Here is an 18,487-nt window from a genome sequence, read left to right as displayed (position 1 = left end):
AACCTCCCTAGAGGAAATTTGGACTCAACATAGTGATCAGGATTGCATTCTGTTTTTTAGGACAGAGGATGAAGCTTATGCTTGTCATAGAGGTGATTCGTTTTTTTTATCTCATAGGACACTGTATGAACTGCAACAGCTGTAACATTCAGCTGAAGCCTGGAGCAGAAAAAGGTTAGATTTGAACCAGAGCTATCCACGTCCCCAGTGACCAAGGAGAGAAATGTCAGGGCTGGGGATGTGAACAGGAACGTTGTCCATACAGGTCTCCTCTCAAAAACACTGCTTTTCCCACATGTGCAGGCTTCATTGGGAGACACCGTAGGAACTGGAGAATGTGGTTGATTTGTTCTGAAAACAGAATGAAAAAAGAAAGCTGAAAAACAGCCATCCTTCTTTCTCAGGTGCTCATTGAATTCTGCTTCATTTCAATACATTGCTTTCCAATTAGCCACACAAGAATTGAAGATTGAAGAAAAATATGACATATCCTTACATATTTTTTTTTCATTGTAATGAGCCCTGGGAGTATTTGGTGCTGAGTCTATGAACCTCCAGAAGGTTGAGAATCTCCAGGAGGAGATTGAGGAAATCTCTCCAGCAGTTACAGTCAGAAGCAAATGGCCAACTTTCTTGGAGAGTTAATTGGTCCTCTTGAGGACCATTAGCAGCAAAGTCTCCCCAGGGGCCTAAGTAGAGCAGAAAGTTGGAGATCCTGATTGCAGGTAAGCAAAGACAAAGTGCAGGTTGCTCTGATGCCAGGTTAACACTTCACGTGTTTTTCAAGTACATTGGCCAAGCACAGGTGTCCAGACTCTGAGTAGGGGGCTCCTATCTACCATGCTTTGCCCGGGTCTCCTGGTGGGTCAGTGCGTGGGTGGGGGTGTTCAAGGCCAAGGGCAGCACACCTTGTGTCCCTGGGGAAAAGCAGGCAAGGAGACCCTGTGGCCATGAGCGAGAAGCTTCCTCTCCCAATCCTCAATATCAGAGACACCAGCCATAGCACAGGTGACATAGACCTAGGTCTTTTGGAGTCTTTTGGCCATGGCAATGCCCTTGGCCATCTCCCCCTTGGGCTCTCCTACACTTTGTTATTTCTGTGCCAGTTTGCCTGCAGCCTGTAGGCATCAAAACTGCTTCCCACCTTGCTCTCACCCCAGGATCTCTCCATCTCAAATGATGTCTCTAGGTGTTATTCACCGTTCTTTGAAACAAAGGCATGGGATGATCCTAGATGCCTTCTGCATGATCTCTTACACCGCAGAACTACCCTTGAGGTGAAATATCTTGTTTTCCTGAAGTGCAGTCTGTACATTTGAAGCTGATGTTGGTGGCTCTTTCAACTTCTCATGCTCTTTACCATTGCCAGAATAGACTCCATCATCTCGGAAACCACCCTTCTGGCAGTCATTGGCCAGTGTTATATTCACCTTAGCTGTAACACCTCACCAGGCTGAAGAAACCCAGGTCCCTCAGCTTCTCCGCACAGGCCATGTGCTTTAGGTCTCCAACCCCATCTCTGCAGACCCCCTCTGGAGCCTCTCCTGTTCCTCCTCATTGCTGCAGCACTGGGTGTACCACAGTGGGACACACAATTCCACATGTGGCCAAAACAGGGCTGAGTCATGGGGACTTAGAACTGCTCTCACCTGAGTGTCCAGGCACTTCCTAATGCATCCCTGTGGGCGGCAGGCCCCGTTGTGGTGAGCATGAACCACAGGCTTGTGTATCATAAAAGGTAATGCAAAAGAAAAATGAAGGTTATATGGGAATCCCTGCCTAGCAGTCCTGAACCTGAATACCTTAAAGTGAAGGGGGACAAGGAATCATGGAACTTGTCCACCATGACGCCCAGGTCCCTCTCTGCAGAGCTGCATCTGGTCCTGCATGTTTATGACATATGTCCATGGTCACCCACAACTGTGCCAGGGCACTGTTGATTTCCTTGGCCATCTCAGGTGACCCTGGACACCTTTTCCTCCTACACGAGTACCAGTCACTAGAAGGATGAGGCACAGGCAGATCCTTACAGTGCAGAATGCTGATATATTTCAGTGCAGGCATTTCAAGTATTAGAGAATAGATGAAGCTGGAAGGGACTTGTGGAGAGCATCTTGTCCAGGGCCCTGCACAAGCAGGCTCACTTACTGCACATTGCACAGGAGTCCAGGCAGGTTTGGAATATCTCCAGAGAAGGAGACTCTTTCTTGATGTATTTGTACACAGTGATGGGATCCCCCCTCAGGCCTCTCCTGTCCTGGCTCAACAGCTGCAGCTCTCTCAGCCTCTCCTCAGAGGAGAGGTGTTCCAATCCCCTAATCATCTCTGTAGTCCTCCACAGGACTCTCTCCAGTAGTTCCATGTCCCTCTTGTACTGAGGAACACAGAAGTGGACACAGGACTCCAGATTGGACCTCACCAAGGCCAAGTGTAGAGAGAGGATCTCCTTCCTTGACCTGCTGGTAACATTCTTCCTAATGCGCCCCAGGAGGCCACCGTTCTTCTTGGCCACAAGGAGTCATTGCTGGCTCGTGGTCAGCTGGCAGTCCACCAGGATGCCCAGGTCCTTCTCTGCAGAGCTGCCCTCCAGCAGGTCAACCCCAGTCTGTACCAGTGCATTCAGTAATTCTTCCCTACGTGTAGGACCTTGAACTTTATGAGGCCCAACTCTCCAGCCTGTTCATTTCCCTCTGAATGACTGAACCCAATATTGACATCTGGGGACCACCAATAGCTGCAGGCCTCCAGCTAGACTCTGCGCCACTGATCACAACCCATGGAGCTCTGCCATTCAGCTGCTGTCCACTCATCTAAACACACACTTCTTGACCTTGCCCATGAGGATGTTATGGGAGACAGTGTTCAACACTTTGCTGAAGTCAAGGCACACAACATGCACCAATCTCCCCTCATCTATCCAGCCAGTCCTTCCATCCTACAAGACTCTCAGACTGATTCAGCTTGATTTACTCTCGGTGAATTCATGCTGACCACTGCTGAAGCCCGTCCTTTCCTCCACATGCTTGGAGACAACATCCCTGATGAGTTTCTCCTGAACACATGGAGAATCCTGTGAAGCAAGGCCTTTGGGGTACAATTCCTTGAGTCTATTCTTAAAAGCAGCTTCCTCTAAAGAGCAGCCTTCAGGCACTGCACTGGGTGGGACTTTCTGCCTTTAATGACAGAGTGAGGGGGTCAGCACTGACCCAGACTTAGACATCAATTTATTTGGAAACCATATGAGACAAAGTAGTCTAATGCAAGGAGGAACAAATCCAACCATTTGTGTAGCAGCATGTTAACAAATGCTAGTAATAGTAAATCTAATAAACATAAAGAAATATTGCTCAGTCCTGGTACAGGATACAGTGGGATTCACATGTGGAGAGCAATGCCAATATTACCATTTCTGAATAATGTCCATGAAATTACTTTCCTCAGGGCATCCTTGAGCTCCTTGTTCCTCAGGCTGTAGATGAGCGGGTTCACTGTTGGAGGCACCACTGCATACAGAACAGCCAGCACCAGATCCAGAGCCGGGAAGGAGATGAAGGGAGGCTTCAGGTAGGCAAACATGGCTGTGCTGATGAACAGGGAGACCACAATCAGGTGCGGGAGGCACATGGAAAAGGCTTTGTGCTGGCCCTGCTCAGAAGGGATCCTCAGCACTGCTCTGAAGATATGCACGTAGGACACCACAATGAAAATGAAACACCCAGAGTGTACACAAAAAGCAATTACAAGGACTCCAATTTCCCTGAGATAGGAATTAGAGCAGGAGAGCCTGAGGATCTGGGGGACTTCGCAGAAGAACTGATCCACCTCATTACCTTGGCACAGTGGTAAGGAAAATGTGTTCCCAGTGTGCAGGAGAGCATTGACAAAACTGCTACTCCAGGCAGCTGCTGCCATTTTGACACAAGCTCTGCTGTCCATGAGGGTCCCATAATACAGGGGTCTGCAGATGGCAACATAACGGTCATAGGCCATGACTGTGAGGAGGAAATACTGTCCTATTATCAAGAAAAGAAACATAAAGACCTGTGCAGAACATCCTAGGTAGGTAATGGCCCTGGTGTCCCACAGGGAATTGACCATGGATTTGGGGACAGTGGTGGAGATGGAGCCAAGGTCGAGAAGGGAGAGGTTGAGGAGGAAAAAGTACATGGGGGTGCGGAGGCGGTGGTCACAGGCTACGGCTGTGATGATGAGGCCATTGGTCAGGAGGGCAGCCAGGTAGATGCCCAGGAAGAGCGAGAAGTGCAAGAGCTGCAGCTCCCTCCTGTCTGTGAATGGCAGGAGGAGGAACTCACTGAAGGAGCTGCTGTTGGACATTTGCTATCTCAAGGCATAGTACACTGTCCTGGGAGGAAAAAAAAGATGTGGCATTTTAGGAAAAGACATTTGAAGAAAGAAAAACCAGTAAATTAAAAAAATACTCAATTTTTCATTAAAAACACATCACACTGATTCTCTCTTTACTAGGGGGAGGGGACGGGGAAGGGACATCTGCGCACTTACCTGGCTTGAACCCCATTTTGTGCTGAGTCGGTGTGTTGTAAGGATTTGGGACCTCTGCCCATGGAATGTGGAGGGAAGTGAGTAATTCTGACACTCACAATAAAATCACTTTTCACGTAACAGGGCTGTTCAGCATCTTCACACCCATTTCTAAAGGATGTGGATTGTAGAAGAAAGGTTTTTTGTTTTTTTTTTTGACATTATTTATTTTCTTTGAGATGCCCCTCTCCCACCTGGGCAGCGCTCTTTGAAGATAGCAGTCATTGTCCTTTCTGCGGCGAGTGCTGAGAGGAAAGGTTTCCCTATCACATGGGGCAGAGTGACAAGAGCTTCTCTATTACCCCAGGTTCCAGCTGTCCTGCACTCACACTGCTTTGAGCTGGAGGATGATCACACTTACATATTACCCTAAAAACCACACTCCCGTGCAGACCCCTGTTTCACATAACTTGCAGCATTGATATCTGAACTGCAGCTGAAATCCTCTCCACCCAAGTGAGCCTAAGACCAGGAGCAGCATGGACAGGAGGGAAGCAAGGAGCAACCCTGGGGCACAGGGACACTGCTCTGGATGAGAGCCCATGCAGACCTGGGTGCACACCCAGCTTCACAGCCCTGCAGCATCCCCGGGAGAAGGAAGCAGGATGCCCTGTCCCTGTGACGCTGAGGCAGGGAATCCTGCTCTGAAGCATCCTCTGCATTGGAGATGGAGGGAGAGCGATTGCCCCAAACCCTACCAAGTGATGGCATTGACTGGGTGCAGAAGAGCCCTCTGGAAACTCAGTAGCATTGTCCTGCAGACAGAGACTTACCATGCAAGGGGCTGGGAGCTCACTTCCACAGTGAGCTCTGCTCTGTCCTCCCACTCCACACTGCCGTTCCCCTCTCGCTGCCTTCTCTCCTCTCCTGTTTCACAGCAGCAGGCAGTGCCCGCAGCCCTGCTGCTCTTGGCACAGGAGCTGCTCCTGCACACGCTGTCTATGGGCAGTGCTGCCAGGCTGCCACGAGCTGCCTCCGTCCCAGGAGCCTGGCCCCGCTCAGGAGCAGAGGAACAGCTGAACTCACCAATTTCTCTGTCTCTTGTGCTCCCTCCTCCTGGGGAATGTTCACTTCAATAAACTAAAATAATCACCTGTTGTCCTTTGCTAATGACTGGAGAGAGATTATTCTAACACGGCCATTTATTTCATCAAAGGATGACTATCTATGAAAGTTGGAAATGTCTCACTCTGGAAGCCTTATCTCACATCCCTTAACCAGACAGGAGACTGAGGAGTGGACAAGTGGGAGTTCACTGACACAAGGTTCAGGTGCTGATTCAGAAATATCCATCTGGGCAGTACCTGCCTAGCTCTGAGTGTGAAGTCGTATTCAGATCCCTCCTGTAACCTCCACAAACACACGAATGGTGGCATTCCCCTTGCCAAACGGAAGTGAGCAGAGCACAGAGATCTGCACACAAGCTCCTTGTCAAAGCTCCACTACAGTCCCTGGAGATGAAGGTTGAGAGTCAGTTGCTCCCACAGAAGCACCTGGTGACAGTGGAAGAGACTGAGGAGATGCAAGGCAGCTGCCAGTGCCTGCTTGCTCCGATGGAGCTACTGGGAGACCTGCATCATCCTAGAGCACGAGTTGGGGTCCAGGTGGGGAATTGCCTTGGCTGTCTGAAATGACCCAAGATGCCAACTACGATGACAGCCCCACTCGCTAGTAAGTCGAGTCATGGGAATATTGCAAGATTAACCAGAAGCTCTTGTAATTCAGTGCAGAGCCTTGATTTGATGGCACAGAAAAGTGCTGGCAGGGCCTTGTCAGATTCCCGGGGTGTCCAGCACAGCCACATGTCTCTAGCAGATACAGCCAGGGACCTACAGGAAAACCGTGTCCCCTTGAAGTGATTGCTGGGCAAGTGTCCCAGAGCATCCTGCGTTTCTGTCCTGTACCCAAACACAGACATTCCAGCACTGGCTGTAGGGAAAGCCCATCCCATCTACACACAGGGTGCTGCATAAATGGGAGGCACCCCCACCCCGCCACATCTTTGATCCAGGCTCTGCAGTCTCAAACCTTTCTAGCTCTCCTCCCCTGAACTTCTCGTCATCCACCACATGATATGAATAGGGAATGGGCTAATGAGGACCTCCAAATGGCTGCATCAAAGGCTGTCAAGGCCCATGGACATCTCCAGTGGCACCTTGTTCTTCCTGAACCAGCACCAGGCACAGGAGAGAGTGCCCCTTGGTCTGCTTTGTGTGAGAGGAAGTGCCCATGGGCAGGAACACGTGTCCCCTCGCTGGAGAAGCTCCTGCTGGGCTGTCTTGGCCCAGATCTCCTTCCCTACCATCCCCATGTTCTCCGTGCAGGTCCCATCCCTGCTCCCTGCAATCCCACCACTCACCTCCCGGATGCGCTCCTGCACTTCAGGGATCCCGTCCACGGATGAGGAGCAGCCATTCGCCTGCTGCTCCTTCTCCATCTCCAGGACTCGCTCTGGGAACAGCCCTGCATGACCAGTGCATCTCCGGCCTGCCCTCTGCACAGACAGATGCGTCCTCACAGTCTGTGTCACAGTCCTGTCCTCTGATCATGTGCTCACACTGAGGGGACCTCACAGGCCCTTGGCTGGGGCTGGTGCTGCTGCCGGCCAATCCCGCACGGGGCAGCAGAGACCTCACAATGTGCCCTGGAACCTTCAGCTGGCTCTGGCCTATCAGCAGCAGGAACAGAGGTGACATGACGAGAAACCTGAGCATCCCAGACCCTGCTGATGGCCTCAGGTCTACAGAGAAGGATGTGACCTCACAGTCACCATTAAAGCCATGTCCCTGCTTTCAGCCTATCAGGGACAGGCACAGCAGTGACCTCACAACCAACGTCCAGGTCATGTGCCTGCTACTGGCCTACCAGGTCCTGAGTCAGAAATGCCAACACAACCAACACCCAAACCATGGGTCTTTTTCTGCCTTGTCACCACCAGACACTGAGCTGACGTCACAACAGTCTGTGAGAGCTAAGAGCCCCCGTTGGCGTATCAACTCCAGAGCAGCAAGTGTCCTCAGAGTCAGAAGTTTTGGGGCTATCAGGTACTCGGGCAGAAATGACCTCAGAGGACGAACAGCAGCCATGGCCCTGCTTCTGGCGTGTCACGTTGTCACACAGAAGGGACCCTGTCATTGGCCTTAGGAACATGGACAAGGTTGTTCTCCAGGATATGCCTGCTCCTGCACTGCTTTCCTAGGAGAAGGTCTAGGAGAGAGCAGTGCCCTGGCCCCAGATACATGGCACCACCTTCACCCCATGAGCCCTGAGCTCTGTCCCTCTTCTTCCACAGGCCTCTGAGTGGACAGCTGCTTTCCAGTGGTGTGACAAGAGCATGAGGTCCCCCTGCCCACCCAGAGGGGAAGGTCCTTACCCGTTCCATAATCACTGCCAGTAACTTGTCTCCAAGCACCTGGCTTGGGAAGCATTTGCAGGAAGGGGATGATCAGTTACCCCAGCCACAGGCATTGCCGTGCCATGAGGATGCCTCCAGGCCTATTCTTCCTGTGCTTCCTCAAATGACATGCTTGGGAGGAAGAGGAAGGGACAGGTCCCACCTTTGTCCATTCAGGCAGCTGCAGGGAGCACTCTGGGACTGGATTAAGTCAACAGAGTGAAGCTCTGAGTGCAGCAGTGGGGCTGGGTGCCCATGGAGCCTTCTCTGTCCCAGGAGCTGAGTCTTCATCCCAATGCTGAGAAGCTAAGAAGAAAGTTTAGGTACACAGGAATAAAAGCAGAGAAATACCGTAGGTCTTGTTGAGGTCAGATGTGATGGGATCAGCTTCTGGGGCCATTTCCATGGTTGAGGAGATGTGACTTGTGACAAAGCCTGGTTCAAGGAAGTCCCATGTGCAGCTAATCAGCCCTGCGCTGAGTGTTCCGGGGCTGAAACATGAAGGTCCCAGACTGAAATCTTTGTTTGAGTGCCCAGAAAATCCTCCTGGGCGGGAAGGGGCCTCTGCAATGCAGCTGCCCTCCACCCCACCAGAGGCATCTCCTCCCAGCTGCTGCAGATCACTGCAGAAAGGGGCTTGCCAGAGAGGGTCTAAAATGCACCTGTATTTGGAGACGTTACCGATAGGACTCCTGGCCTGCATTTCCCCTCTTTTGATTCCTTCCTACTTTCTTCCTCCACCTCTTCCACAGAAATTCATTTGACCCAATGGTGTGTGTCATCAGCCTTTACCGTGAGCAATCAGAGGAGAGCGTGTGCAGCCTGGGCACTGGGACCCTTTCTTCTGTGAAATTCCCCAGATCCTCAAGCTCTCCTGCTCGGGTTCGTACCTCAGGGAAGCTGGGATTTTTGTGGTTAGTGACTGTTTAGGCTTTGGGTGTTTCATTTCCATTGTGGTGTCCTACATGCAGATCTTCAGAGCTGTGCTGAGGATCCCCTCTGAGCAGGACCAGCACAAAGCCTTTTCCATGTGCCTGCTGCACCTAACTGTGTTCTTCCAGTTTGCAAGCACCACAGTTTTCCCCTACTTGAAGCCCCCCTCCATCTCCTCCCCAGCTCTTGATCTGGCACTGACTGTTCTTCACGCAGTTGTGCCTCCAACAGTGAAACCCCTCATCTACAGCATGAGGAACCAAGGAGATCAAGGAGGCTTTGAAGAAACTGGCACAGTGTCAGCACCAGTAACTGTCCAATGTGTATCCATCCATTATTCAGGTGATATAGCACTGAGGCTATGTATTACTTATATCCTTTTTCTTTTCTCTCTTACATTAATTTTTTAAGAAGACATGTTCTGGTTCATGGCAATTGTCCCCAGTAATCCCTCTCTAGAATTTCACCAGAAGACTTTGTTGAGGCATGAGATGAGGCTTTCCCCTTCACCATCAGAAATGGAGGAACCTCATGTGAGCTCCCATGGATGCCCTCGTGTGCCAGATGGGCTCGTGATTTGGCAATCCAAGGACAAGCACAAGGATTAACAACAAGGACTTAATAACAATGACGCCTTTAATTAACACAACGTAGATACAAGTACAAACCAATATGAATTGGTTATTACATGTGAATACGAAAAGGTTACTTACTGAATAATACTTGCCAGCAGAATTATGAGACCACGCATCTCTCCAAGGTAGCGGGCTGGAGGCGCTGGCAAGCTCACAATCATAGTGGGCATCCCCACGGGAGACAACATTGGCCTCGATATTGGGAGTATCCATCCCCCAAATCTGCCCTTCCTATTTTATCCCCTGGGGCATCCAGCCATGTAGGGCCAGTATGTTGCCAGCAGGCCACCCAGGGGCAGGTAAATCTCTGCCTTTCTGTTATACAATCCTTCTAGGACTGCTCCTGTGCAAATTCCAGAAGGGGGTCTCATCCCTCAGTTTGGTGGTCTCACTTCCCCTATCCTTCTCGTTCTCACAGTGACTTTGGCCTTCCAACTTCCTTAGACAGCAGTTTGTAGTCAGGCTGGCTGCAAACCAGCCTGAACAGCAGTTCTTGCTGCTTCTGAACTAACTATTTCTTAGTTGGTTTAGATAACATGTCACTTTTCGTTCTTCTTCAGGGATCTGGGTATTACAACCTTCCTTTGTTAGTGGCCTCTGCTGAGCATTATCAAGGTTCAGTGTTTTCCCTCCAGCGTCTGCATTTTATTTTACACGATGCTTATTTATGACTCTACAGATCATAGACATTTCCATCTCCAATACACCAATGAGGAGAATGAATATCACTTTTCAGTGTCTCCTTCATCGCTGTCACCAAAGGACTTCAGAAGGAGACACTGTGGCTCCAACAAGTAAAGATGAGGTGAGATCATGGGTGCCATCCATTAGGAGAGCTCAGCACCCCTTGGGCACAGGAGCACCCCTCTCCTGCGAGGGTGGCAGCCGGCTGTCACTGTGGGCTGGTCCCTGTTGTGCTATTTTACTGACTACACCAAATTTTACTGTTGCACTATCTGCTGTTAAAAGACAGACAGTAATGTAAGCCAGAGGAGCTTTAGCTAGCTGCTTTTATTCACCAGCCCAAGATCTTTTCAATAACAACATCCACCATTAACTGGCACAATGGTTATAGGAATGAACTGATCAATTAGTAAACAGGAATTCCATAGAGAAGGAAAAGAAAAATAAAGTAAAATAAAATAGAACGAAATAAAAATAAAAGGAAAATAGATAGAATGTTAAAATGTTATAGCGTTACTTCACCCTGAATATACAGGGGAGATCTTCAACCTTTCAAGCAATGACCTTAGCCCAGCATCCCAGGTTAAGGGGAGTGAAGGGGTACTCACATCACGCTCCAGCTGGAGGAGTTGTTCAGGTGTTGTTCCTCATCCCTGCTCAACTCACCACTGCTAGACTCCATCTTTTATAGCCTTTGGAAAGGAGTATGTGACTCTGCTGTGGTCATCCCCACAGGGTGGTCCTTCCAGTATCCAGGCGAGTTTGGTCCCTTATCAGGTGCTTTGCAAATGTATCAGTTCTTTAGTGAGTTGGGACTTCCCTTGCAAATGTTAGTGAAGCGGGATCCTCCTGCCTTCACAGGACTTCCCCCTGTCTTTGGTTGTTGGGGAAAGCACCCCAAGTCTCACCCTAGCTTTTCTGATAAGCTTTTCTGCCACCCTTCTGCAACATTGGCGGATCAGAGCTTGTGCACTTCCACAGTTTTGTTGTTAACTTTTTACTTGCCAATCAGTCCCTTCCTCTCCAGGGCTCCAAAGCTACAAGTGGAGAGGGAGTGGAGGGGAGAGGAGTCAGGCAGCACCTTGTGGGGACAGACCCATGCATGACAATATCATCCCCTTTCTCCCTGGGGGAAGGCGAGGGGAGCATATTGCCCAGAAATGCCCGAGTATTTTCTCGCTGCAGACTACACAGGATTGCAGAGACTTTCCTGGAGATGCGTCCACCAAGAGCAGCAGGATTTTCCCTTTGTAAAGTTATTTTCCTTGTTCCTATGCTGTTCTTCTGTGGTAACCAGGGTATAGACCCCAGGAGTTCTCATACCATAGTGGTGGTGGGGTTGTGTTTCCATGTGTTTTCTAAGTAAAGCAGGACAAGGCAATGGGCAGCCTTATGCCAGACCTGGCCTCCAGAAAACCATTTCTGTAATAAAAAGAAATCTCCTCATGAAGTTTGTGTCTTTCTTCTGAAGCTGCGGTCAACAGTACAGCAATACACCCAAGGGCTTGCAGCAGGAAAGGGCCTCTGCTCTGCCTGTGCGCTCTGTGGGCTCCAGGGGAGGAGGTCAGAGTCCCAGCGTGGTCTTTCCAGGACCAAGGGCTGCATTTGGGGTTCCTGTCCCTGGGAGCACTGCCAGTGGAGGTGCAGAATGGTCTCTGAATTGCATGCCTGGGGCTGTCGCACAGGTGACAATGCTGATGACAGATGCCCATCCTTGTGGAAGGGAACCTGAGGCTCCAGGAGAGCTCAGGGGAACCCCGGGGATGCCTAGGGGTGAGCAGTGAGTGCAGCCTCACCAAACATGGGGCAGCCCATGGCAGAGTTCCCCAAAGGCTGCACAGCAAATGCAGGCATGCCTGGGGAAAGGAGGGCTCGGCAGTCCCTGGAGAAGCAGGGGGGACCCAGGAGGCTCAGGGAAGGAGGCCTGGAGAGTGATTCATGCACTCGCAGTGAAGCAGCACAGGCCAGAGCTAGTGCACACCTGAAAACATCTCCTGCTCTTGTGAGAGACCTGGGGTCACCCTGAGAACCATAGACACGTGCCAGCTGTGTCAGTCATGAGCAGCCCTGTTTGGCTGGGTCTGCTTCCCACCCCAGCCACCAAGGCCAGTGCGGAGTCAGTGCCCATGGCCTTAGAGTCCCACAGCCCCACTAGTCTTTCCATGGAGATTTTCCGAAAACAACTGACAAGGAGAGAAAAAACTTGCAAGAGTTTTATTTGGAGCCGGCGATGGCTGTTTCCACCTAGCGCTCGTGTGGGCACATGGGTGCTCTGGGACACGATGCAGCAGCATCTCTGTAGCCCCCAGGACACAGTGTCTGTCGCTCTGCACCAGCCCCGCTCTCGGGGCCCTGCTGGGCTCTTTCAGCTGCACCACTCCTCTCGCTGCCCCGCGATGCAGCAGCAGCAGAACGCTCTGCGCAGAGCCCGAAGCGCCGTCCTGAGCCGCGAGCGCCATCGCCGGGGAGCCGCGACGTCCGGGAGGGCGGCAGTGCCTGCGGTGGGAAGCAGAGCTGTGGGCAATGGGCTGCAGGGCGCAGGGCTGCACCTGCCTGTCCCTGCTGCCAAGGGCTTCCCAAGGGGCTGTGGCCTCAGCACAGCAGCCCCCGAGGGCTTCCTGCTGCCGGCCTCGGTGCCGCTCGCTGTCCCAGACAGACCCGCCGTCCCCAGCAGGGCTCTCCACTCGGGTACGTACCTGGCTCAATGTCTGCCATGGGGCTGCAGGAGGACGATGACTTCTCCTCCTGGGGCTCCGAGTCCTCCTGCATGGACAGAGCAAGAACACTCACCCATCAGCCATCAGCTGCTGCTGCTCAGGGTACCGGTGCCCCAGGGTGCACAGGGGAAAGGGTTTGGGGCTGAGGGAGGCTGCCCACGGCTGTGCGTCCCAAGGGAAGGGACCTGCGGCTGGCACGGCAATGGGACACGGCTCGTTGTGGGGCCGTAGCAGCAGGGCTGGGCTGGGGCCGTGATGCACAGGGGAACGGAGGCAGCCGCTGCGTGGCACAAGGGGGCTCGTGCACTGGGTGAGGAGGGGGCTGCTGCTGGGGCTGCCCCTTCCCTCCTCGCTGGGCATCCAGGCCGCAGGGCTGAACATGGCGCAGGGGTGGAGGGGACATCAGCCCTGCACCTTTGGCACTTGGAAACAGAGAGGACCCAGCATCTCTTCCACACCAGACATCACCAAGGGTCAATGGCTGGAGGGGAAATCTGGGCACCATGGACAAGGGGGATCAATAGGATAGGGCAGCTCTGGGCACCCCCTCTGCACATCCGCCCACACAGCTCACATAGCAACTCCCTTGGATCGTGGGGACAGGTGACATGCTCCATGCTTACCTGGGGAGCAGGGCCTGCAGCCAGGGGAGAAGCTGCTGCTTTAGCTTCCTGCAGTAGAGATTCCTCAGCTCCTCTGGGCATTGCTGGCTCAACAGAGGGGCTCTCCACCTCACCAGGTCCCTCACTGGCAGCCTCTGCTTCTTTGATGTTGGGCAAGCAGGACACCTTCTCGAGATCCATCTCCCTTTCTGCAAATAGGCTGCGCAGACTGGGTCTGATCCATTGCAAGGAGCTGCTTTCCTCTATCTCCTCCCTTTCAAGAAGCTCTTCATCAGCATCCTCCTCCTCATCACTCTGCTCAGCTATTTCATTCAGGTGTCTGCTCCATGTTTCAACGTTCTGCCTGGGGGCATGAGCATAGAGGCGCTCCAGCACCTCCCACTTGCCCTTGGCATCCTTAAGGAGCTCCACTTGCGTGATCTCTGGATTCCATAGATTATGGAAGGAGTTTCTGGCAAGGAGCTAGGAAAAGAGAGGCAGAATTTGTGAAGGGAGCTTCTTTTCCCAACAGGAAAGGTCTCCTGGGGCTCCTTCTGCCACTGCTGGGACAACCCGGCTGTCACAGAGTGGCACCGGGGTCGGCCCCAGCACCGGGAGGGCTCCCACCTGGCCCAGCCCTCCCTTGCACTCACCTCCTTGGGTCTCACATTGAGGGATCCTGATGCTGACAGGGAGAAACGCTCCCCATGGCCCTCCTCTTCCTCGCCCTGGCTCTCCTTCAGGCTCTGCTCCTTCCTCAGGAAAGTGACTTCCCGGATATGCGCCAAGCTCTGCCCCGTGCGGGCCAGGCAGCTCCTGTCGAGCTCCTCCAGGGCCTCTGTCTTGATGCTGAGCACCCCCAGGTACCGCGCGGTGTTGTCTTCGTGCACACGCAGCGGCCTTCCTTGCACGTGGCAGGTGATGCCCACAGGCTGTTGTTTTGGGTCCTGCCCTGCCGGTGCTCCTCGTGGTGTCCCTGTCCCACCATCCTTGCCTGGGGAAGCTGGTGTACCAGCCCTGCTGACCTCCCTTTCTCCCCCTTGAGCACAGGGATCCGGCCCTTCCTCAGCTGCAGGGGCTCTTCCTTGGTCGCACTCCATGGTCTGGAGCAGCCACGAGCTTGCCTGTGTGCCTTGATCGACGGTGTGTGCCAAGGCATCAGGCTGTGCTGGCTGCTGGCTGGCTCCAGGGCTCGCGTCATCAGGACGGCTCAAGGGGGCAGACCCCAGCCCCACACCTGCATCCTCCAGACCCACAGCAGGAGGTGTGGGGCCATGTGGGACAGACCCCTGGCTCTCAGATCTCAGTTCTGTGCCAGTTTCTCCATCAACACTCTGAACGAGGCTGACAGGCTCAGGTGAGAAGGGCGATGGGGATTCCAGTGGGGCCATTTCACTGCAGCCCCCAGCAGTGACGTCTTGTGCAGAGCTGGGTGGCACCACTGCAATGGAGGAGCTGCTGAGTCCAGCCTCCTCCGAAACACCTTCAGCTGCCATCGCACCCTGCTTGGGATCATCCGGGGCAGAAGAGGCCGCTGCTTCTTGAGGGTTCTCCATTGCAGGCACCTGCCCTTCAGGAGGAATGCTCTGTGCTCTCAGGAAAAAGGAGGAGCTTCCCAAGAGCTGCTGGCTTTTCAGGGATAGACTCATCCTCTCATCATCCCCTTGAAATATCCTGCCTTCTCCCACTGATGATGTTGAAGACTCAGGCCTGGATCGAGGCAGGAACTGCACATGCTCTTGATTTACCTGCATTAGAGCGCTGGTTTCTTGCTGGGGTTTTTGAAGTGGAGGCAGGGCAAGACGCGATGGCTTTAGCTTCTGCTCTTCCTTTCTCTTCTGTGAGTCCAGAGCCATCCCAGCACCAGGAACAGGTGGGAAGCATTCCCTGGCAGCAGCTTTGCTGGAATTTGCAGCCACCCTCTCCAATGCCTTGTCCATTCTCTCCAGGACTCTCATGGCCACCTCTTCCTTGTCCAGGGCAAAGGCCCTTCCTTTGGGAGAAGACCTGCAGGACGTTTCCAGAGCAGGCAGCTTGGTGTGACTTGCAGATCCTGCTGTTTTAACTGCAGAGTCCTCCAGGCCTCCCTGTGTCTGCCAAGTTGCCTTGGATGGCAGAGATGGGAAGCTGGGCACATCTGATGTCCCCGATCTTGTCCTGCCAGTCAGTATCCTGCTGTGTCCCAAGGCAGCCTTCTTTGCAAGGCTGGAGGAGGGATGCAGATCTCGCACTGTGCAGGAGACATCGCTGGCCGTGTCCTCCACCACCTGCAATCGAAGCCCACCACAAAGGCCAGGTTACTGGTGTCCTTTTCCCTCCCTCCATGCTTCCCAGATGGACGCTTGGCTGTCACCGCTGCTCAGCTCTGTACCTGTGCGATGCCGTGTTGGGAGCAGCGTGAGCCCTGAGGGCCGGGCAGAGGCGGCAGCCGGTCCCTTTGGTGGGACGAAGCTGGGGTCCATCTGCGCTGCACTGCTGCGGGCAGCTCCTGCTGGCCCACCTGTGGGGAGAAGGAGGCCCGTGATGGGGTTGGTTGTGTTGGTGCGAGCAGCTCCTAAGCACGGGAAACCCCAGCCTGGCGTCGAAGGGAACCTCCTGGCTGAGCACAATCCAGCTGCGCTTGGCCTGGACCTGCTCTCTGCCCTCAGCACAGAGCTCATGGGGTTCATGTGGGCCTTGGAGCATCCATAGCATAGAATCATAGAATCACTATGTTTGGGAAAGATCTTCAAAACCATTCAGTCCAACTCTAGACCCTTCAACACCATGCCTGCTAAACCATAGCTCTTGAGTGCCTTATCTGCACATTTCTTGAATGCTGCCTGGGACAGTGATTCTACCACTTCCCTGGGCAGCCTCTTCCAATGCTGCACCACTCTTTCCACCTGCAAAGTTTTCCTAACATCTAAACTTAGCCTCTCCTGGTGCAACTTGAAGCCATTTCCTCTTGTCTTATTGGTAGTTATTTTGGACAATAGATCAACCCTGCTGCACTACAACCACCTCTCAGGTTGTTGTGCAGAGCAATAAGATCTCTCCTGAGTCTCCTCTTTTCCCCTCTAAATAACGCCAGCTCCCTCAGCCACTCCTCATAGGGTCCGTGCTCCAAAGCCTTCACCAGCTTTGGTGCCCTTCTCTGGGAACACTTCAGTGCCTCCATGGCTTTTATTTTTAGTTTTCTTAGTGATGGGCCCAAAATTTAACACAGTGTTTGAGGTGCGACTTCACCAGCACCAAGTACAGGGGGAGAGTGCAGGTCAGGCTGCTTTTCTCACGCCCAGGAATACATGTTCCCTCACTGGAGGAGCTCCTGCCCCACTATCTTGACCCAGGGCTCCTTCCCCATCACCCTTGTGCTCTCCATGCGAGTCCCGTCCCTCCCACTTCTCCCTCCAACCCCACCACTCACCTCACTCGTGCACTCTTGCACGCTGGAATTCCTTTCCATGGATGAGGAGCAGGCATTACCCTGCTGCTCCTTCTCCATTCTCGGAACCACTCTGAGGACCTCTCACACTGGCACCAAGGGGAGTTGCTTCCTCCTAGTCACGCCGCTCTCCTCAGAGTGAAGACCCGAGCAGGGACACGGTCACCTTGGGGACTGCCCCATCACAGTGACCTGTGGGCACGATGCCACCCCCATCACAAAGCCCTGGGAGTCGCCATGGGGACACCAGGCACCGCGTCGTTTCCTCCTCTCCCCACTCCTGAGCAGGTCCCTGGGGCACAGGACGAGTTGTCCTCTCCACAGCTCTGGGCTCCCTGCGCCTTGCAGAGGCTGCCCCTCGTCAGGCGCTCCATAGCAGACACCCACCACGAGGCCACCCTGGTGCTCTGCCCCCCGTCATCATCCCTGAGCTGTCTCCCTTGCTCTCCCCTGTGATCCTCTCCCCACGCCCAGGCCTCTTTTTCCGACAGAAATCCCCCTCCCCACAGGACTGCACTGACTGTCCTGGGCCAAGAGCAGGACTGGGGGTGACGCAGCACGCGCTGCTGCCGCGGGGTTTTGCATCCCCTCATCTCCATGTGACATCAACCCCCAACCTGCCACCAGGAAAAGAAAAAACACTGGGGACTCTCGCGCACAGGTTCACGACATGGGCTTGTTTCTGCCCACGCTCATTTACTACCCTGAGCCCCCTTCCCTGAGCGGGGAGCCTTCAGTCGCAAGGGTGAGGAAGGGCCTTAGTGACAGTTACAAGTTGCAATTAATATGTAACCTATTGGCTTTTATTCAAGAAAATGTTTCTTGTTTTGTTCTTTGTTTTTCCCCCTTAGTTTCCTGTTTCTTTCCTCAGAACAGGAAAGCCGAAAATCTATTGCTTTTAGCCAGGTCCCCCAGAAAACAAAGCAGAGGTACAGGATCGAGCAGCAGAGGAAAGAGGAAAGGGAATATTGTTTAGGGAAATGCTTGCATGCCAGGTCAGACAGATGGAGTGTCGTGGACACTGAAAATGATCTAAAAGTAAAGCAGTTCTGATGTCTAGGAGAAAAAAAAGGGGGGGGGGATATATTTTAAATGCAAATCCATTTCTATCAATGCACACTGTCGTTCAGCAGGTCCTGGTAAAATTCAACATAGCACAAACTGTCCTTGCCTCCAGGTGTTCAGGCATGTCCCTAGACCCAGACCGTGGTTTCACATATAAGGCGTCATGAACTGCTCTTGCAGCTCCCTCCCCTGTGTCTGCAAGGACCCCACTGTGGGCAGCTGCCACCAGCCCTCTCATACGGAGACAGTCCCAGGCAGACGCTGCTTGACCATTCACCATCTCCAAGAGCACAGGGTACACACAAGCCAGAGACGAATCCAGCCCTCATTCCCTAACACATCTCCCCAGGAGCTCATTACCTTGAGCCCACGAAGAGCCCCCAAATGCAACAAGCACCTTTCAGGCTGCGAGTTGTAGAGCAAATTCTTGACTCCAGCTCTGGGAGAAGAGACCGATATTCAAGCATTGC

The 18,487-nt window shown here is 53.0% G+C and overlaps 2 protein-coding genes across 2 annotated transcripts; both read right to left on the bottom strand.

The window, feature by feature from the left end:
* Nucleotides 1–3,375: 3,375 nt before the first annotated feature.
* Nucleotides 3,376–4,335, bottom strand: LOC148596316 (olfactory receptor 14C36-like). The gene has a single exon (XM_088523523.1). The coding sequence runs from the start codon at nucleotides 4,333–4,335 to the stop codon at nucleotides 3,376–3,378; it is 960 nt and encodes a 319-aa protein (XP_088379649.1).
* A 1,424-nt stretch (nucleotides 4,336–5,759) lies between these two features.
* On the bottom strand, nucleotides 5,760–17,012 carry LOC148596315 (uncharacterized). Its single transcript, XM_088523512.1, has 6 exons — nucleotides 16,935–17,012; nucleotides 15,897–16,025; nucleotides 14,179–15,792; nucleotides 13,547–14,008; nucleotides 6,920–7,054; nucleotides 5,760–5,789 (listed from the first exon to the last, which is right to left on the bottom strand). The coding sequence occupies exons 1-6, from the start codon at nucleotides 17,010–17,012 to the stop codon at nucleotides 5,760–5,762; spliced, it is 2,448 nt and encodes an 815-aa protein (XP_088379638.1).
* Between the last annotated feature and the right edge of the window lie 1,475 nt (nucleotides 17,013–18,487).

Source organism: Tinamus guttatus, unplaced genomic scaffold, assembly GCF_059628265.1.
Source record: "Tinamus guttatus ecotype Peru unplaced genomic scaffold, ASM5962826v1 Tinamus_guttatus_pri_ptg000015l, whole genome shotgun sequence".
NCBI classification, from domain to species: Eukaryota; Metazoa; Chordata; class Aves; order Tinamiformes; family Tinamidae; genus Tinamus; species Tinamus guttatus.
Note: the sequence above shows the minus strand (reverse complement) of the source record. Positions and strands in the feature narration are given on the sequence as shown.